This window comes from Mesitornis unicolor, unplaced genomic scaffold (assembly GCF_000695765.1).
Source record: "Mesitornis unicolor isolate BGI_N332 unplaced genomic scaffold, ASM69576v1 scaffold10767, whole genome shotgun sequence".
Lineage (NCBI taxonomy): Eukaryota > Metazoa > Chordata > Aves > Mesitornithiformes > Mesitornithidae > Mesitornis > Mesitornis unicolor.
In genome coordinates this window covers 10707-15853 of record NW_010197138.1, presented here as the reverse complement: position 1 = coordinate 15853, position 5147 = coordinate 10707, and the positions used below count along the sequence as shown (strand labels likewise).

Below are 5147 nucleotides of genomic sequence, written 5' to 3'. Positions count from 1 at the left end.
GGGATACAAAGAGCCCTGAATTCGGCAGAGGAGCCTTTGCTCCCTGGTTCACCTCATGTATGGGAGCTTGCTGCAAGCTGCTTGAGCTGGCCCTGCTTTGAGCTGGGAGCTGGACCCTCTTTTAACCTAAATTAGACATCAACCATTTTTCACCCCCTTTCTGCTGGTTTTCAGCCAGATCAGGTCCCTGTGCTGAATCACTGAGCAGTTCCAAGGTGGCTATAGCAAGTCTGGGGAGTGGGGGCTTCCTGGGGCTCGTAGGGATTATTTGGGCACCCAGACCTGCTGCTTTCTAGCAGAGTCTCGGGCAAGGCAAAGCATCAGCATCAGCTGCAGCCAGCGGTTTGACTGCTTTTCCACTCAAAACCTCTTTTGGGAACAGAAATAGCTGGGAATCCTCCCAGCACAGCACAGCCCTGGGATGGTCCCTCCTGGCTGTGTCAGAGGATACAGGCAAACAGCATCTCAGGAGCATCTTCTGCTAAGGGTATCACCCCGCTTACCACAGAGGATGACCCTGCACGGCCTCGCTGGCTGGTTTGGGAAGATCTTGTGTACACAGCTTGCTCAGAGCTAGCAGAGGGACAACTCGGCTTGGATTCACCCCATTTTTAACACCACCCATGAGGTTTGGCTTTCTAGGATGCTGCTCGCTCCCATTTCGGGGTCCAAATAGCACCAACCGCTGCCCATGCCAGCACAGCCCGCCCCCAGCGCCTGCCTCCCTCCAGCATCTTCCCTACAACACCTTCCCCAGCACCAACGACCACAAAAAGCCTCCTTCCACTTCTCCCATCAAACCACAGCTGTCGCCGAGACGCCGCGTCGGGACGGGGACCACCTTACCTGGACGCCGCGATCTCCGCTTTCTGCTTGGCGATGGTGGCCGCCCGCTCGGCTGCCTCCACGGCCCGATCCACCTTCTCGCGGATCTTGCTGGCCCGCAGCGGGATGAGGTTCTTCCTCTTGCCACTGACCAGGACGTTCTGCTTGTACTTGCCCTCCTCCTTGGTGCCATCAGGGAAGGTCATGCAGCCGTAGCCGTGGCGCTTGTTGTTGGCCCATTCTCCCTCGTACTTCAGCCCGTCCGAGCGCTGGCTCACCCCGAAGCCTGACCGCTTGTCGTTCTTCCACTCGCCGACGTAGATCTCGGTGGTGGTGGCGTCGATGTCGTCTTCGATGACCGAGAGCTCGGCTTCACCCTCGCCCAAGCTGATGGTGGAGTTGATGTCGCTGGCGGTGGAGCTGACCGTTCTCATCCCGGCTTCGCTCCGGAAGGAGCTCTGCTTGCTCCGCTGGCTGGCCAAGGAGCTCTTGGACTCGGACTTACGGAGCTTGAGCCCGCTCAGCAGCGACCGCCGGAAGATGCCCTTCTTCTTGCTCTTGAGGATCTCGGCGTCACTGTGGGCCATCAGGACGAAGCCACCCCGGGAGACGGCTGGGCTGCCGGCCACCGCCGGCGAGGCGTCGGGGTGCAGCGCTGTGCCGTTGGTGTGCTCGCTGCGCAGGGAGTTGATGGAGGTCCTCAGGGGTGACCTGATAACCGCAGCCATGCCGTAGGGAACGCTCTGCCGGACGCCATAACCCTGGCGCATCCCTCCGACCCACTGGCCCTGGTACGTCCCTGGGGAGAGGAGACACAAGCAAAGAGGGGTTTCATGGGACGGCATCCACCGCTAACAGCATCAAACCCCTCCACCGACCCTTCACTAGCAGGACCAGCTCTGGATCCCAGTCCCATCTCTATGACAAGGGTTGTAATGTCACATTGCGGGAGGGAAAACTTAAAATCTCGGTGGGATTGCAGGCATGCACTCCAGCTGCAACGTGGAAATGTTAAAAACCAGCCCAAGAGCAACCCCTAATTTGGAAGGGAAGGGAGCAGGGGGATGGGGTAGGGGAGTCGTTATCCAGGACCAGACTCCGATCCCATTCCCGCTGCCGGCAGTGATGGAAGCGGATGGTGTATTACAATGCATTTATTTATATACACAGTGCCATTCGCCTGGTGTGTAGCGGAAGGCAGTGGCTCTATAGAAATAAAGGCCTCATGGGGAGAGATCCATTTCGTTATTCCCCTCGGATGCGTGCTCCTGTCTGAACTCCTACATTCGCGTGGGCACTCACTGGAGTTGTTTAACTGGTCGTTAATGGGATGAAACACACACGGCACTGGGAACGGAGGCACAGGAAACCCATTCACCCCGGGAAGCACAACGGGAGCACAACGCCTGCCCTATGCACCGAAACACGTGGCCGTAATCTGCCCGGGGTTCATAATCCCTTCCTCCCCTGGAGCTGGGCCATCGGCACGCTTCTCCTTTTATCCCAGCCGGTTGAACTGCGGGGCTTGTTTTTATTCTTAGGTCGGCTTAATCTTTTCTGGACCAGCTCGAGATGCAGTGATTCACCACCCGCCTAAGCTCTCGCAGAGGGGATGGATGAGCCCGAGCACGGCTCCTCGCCTGGTACTGGTGCTGCTGGGATGTGGTGGCTGGGTCCAGGGATGATCCCATGGAGGGGTGCAGGCAGCATCGGGGTCTCCCTTTGCAGCAGCCCCGCTCCCACACACCAAGGGAGTGTTAAAATAGAGCTGGTGAAAAGGGAACTCTGTGGGAATCAAACCAAAATGGCCCAGATGAAAACAGCCTGATGATTCCTGCGGGCTTGGTCTCACAGAGGTTCTCCATCTCTCTGCCCCTTGCAATCAGGCCGTGATTCACAGACATGAGCAACCTGTCGGGTCCACCTGAGCACTTCTTTTGGCTCCATAAATATTGTTCCCTGAGACCTCTCTGCCTTGCTGCAGCGTTTTCCCTCTCAGCATTTTCCAGCATCCCAGTGGAAAGGATTATTAACACAAGCTGCCCATCCCCATCCCAGCTAAACCCCACTCTCACTGCACGGAGCGATCCCATCCCTTCAGCTATGCATCCTTTTGCTCCATTTCACTCCTCATCCCAATCCCAGCCCCACGACTCCCATCCTTCTTGGTGCCCCGATGCAAGGAACCCTCTCAAAGTGCTACATTATCTATGTGACAGTCTTCTGCACCCCAAAAAATGCCAGCCCCAAGCTGGGGCACCCCATGAAGGCTGCCTCAGAGCAGAGACATGGAGAGGCAGGGCCGGGCGGCCAGGATTTACCGAGGGTTTATAGGATTAGCACTGGGGAGGGAGGCAGAGCACCGAGATTAGGGCAGGCACGGGCAGGGCAGGGTGAGGAGGTGGTGGCAGTGACGGCAGGGATGAAGGATGGGAGACAACCAGCAAGATAGCCAGAAAACAGCTTGTGGAGACATCAGACGTGTCCTCTGGTTGGGTTTGAGCCTAGGCTTGTGCCTCTGCAGACCACTTTGGTGTCCTTCATGACAAGCAACGACTGATGCCATGCACCCACGGCTCTCCTTGTACCCAGTGGCACCCTGGAACAGAACTCCCAAGCCATCTGTCCATCCATCCATCCATCCATCCATCCCCTGCAGACCTGGCACCATCTTGCTCCCATTTCTGGCTTTTTTTCAGCAGGAAAACCTACTGGGAGTGCTGGGCAGCAGCTGGGTGAGAGAGATTTTTCCCCCAAGATGGCTTGGGATGCCCTCACCCCATGCCCAGCCTCCTAGAAATCCCCTAGGAATTGATTTAATGGATTTCGGGGCAAGATGCCAGTATAGGCAAGGGGACAGGGAGACAAGGTCCTGCATGAGATCCATCAGAGCCTGCCCTGGACTCCCTTTCCCTGGGCTGAATCCCGTGTTTGGTCCCTGGCCCCAGGGAGGTTCCTCGACCTCGCTATCTCCCAGCAAATCTGCAGCTAGAAAATAAATAACCAACCCCAACGGATTAAACCACAGCACCGCAAAGCACGCAGGGCCCTTTGCTGAGAACCAGAGGCAGCGGCGAGCAGCAGAGCAAAGCGCCCTGGGAGCAGCGTGACAGCGCGTCCCAGCTGAGGCATGGGCAGCAAATTGGTCATAGCAGGTTCCAGCTGTGGCGAGCGCCTCTGCGGGGCTCCAGCAAGGCAGAGGAGCCCAGGCTGCTGTCATCTGGATATCTGTGGTATTTTGGAGGCATCCATAAGACTGGATGGCCTTAAAACCTCCTCCTGGAACTGCGCGGCTGCCAGGAGCCATCACTGCATCTCCTTGGCGAGGCTGATTTTCCTCAGCAGAGGATGCGAGGACTCGAGGAGCCATCCCCATCCAGCTTCTCCATGCAACCCCCCCGCAGAGAGCAAAACCCAAACCCCAATCTGCTTTTGGGAGGTGGTGTTCCTCTCCTGATTGCTTCCTCGCTGGAGGCAGCAGCCTTTGGGGATGGCCTAGGTGGCCACAGTGACCTCCCTGGTGGCCACCAAGACATCTGGCCACCTTCACGGCCATGAGATCAAAGTGCTTTGTTCCAAGGAGCTGCTATGACCCCACTCCTTCCTTCATCTGCCTTCACTACAGCTCAAACCCCTCAATATCCCAGGGTTTGGCCATCAGCACTGGAAGGTCTCAGAGCCATCTGATCTGCATCGCTAAGCGCTGCCAACTCCTCCCCTCGCACCACTCAGCTTAACCTCTGCCCCTACCATTTGCAGATATATGCACAAAGCTGCATCACACAAGGAGCCAGGAGACTCTTTCTCCCCATTGAGGAAATGGGATTTTATGATTTTTTACACTTTCCGGGCCTGGATGGACCAGCACTATGGCAAAGTGGCAAAACCATTATGATGGAGGAGAACTACTGGGGAGGAAAATGTGCCAAAATCTTCCCCCCCCAGCCATGCAAATCAGTTTTATGGATGCCTCCAAGACGCCATAAATATCCATCCCCCTTCTGTATGGCCCTTTTGCACTGGGCAAAAGAGCAGCCAAGAAAGTCTTGGCCGTGGAAAGCAAATCCTGAGCTAGGTAATTGGTGACTTACTACGGTAACACAACCGAAGCAGCAGCCACCTCTGCGCTGCAGCTCTTCCTTTACTATCGATATTTGCAAAAATGCTTCCCGAAGCATTAATTGCATGAGAGCAGCGGAGTGATGGCATCGAGGAAAACGCAGCATCTAAGCTGTGCACCAGGGCTAGGGCTGGCTGGGAGCCGTGGACACGAACAGACGCATGGCAGGAGAGCGCTGGACCTCCAAGCCACGAAATTTCTG

The 5147-nt window shown here is 56.5% G+C and overlaps 1 protein-coding gene across 1 annotated transcript in view; it reads right to left on the bottom strand.

Annotated features, from left to right (window-relative positions):
• Positions 1–842: 842 nt before the first annotated feature.
• The window catches only part of LOC104543975 (junctophilin-3), a 14971-nt gene continuing 10666 nt past the window's right edge, over positions 843–5147 (bottom strand). Inside the window, exon 2 of the mRNA XM_010188708.1 lies at positions 843–1624. Within this exon, the coding sequence (XP_010187010.1) occupies positions 843–1624 (782 nt within the window). The remainder of the gene's footprint in view (positions 1625–5147) is intronic.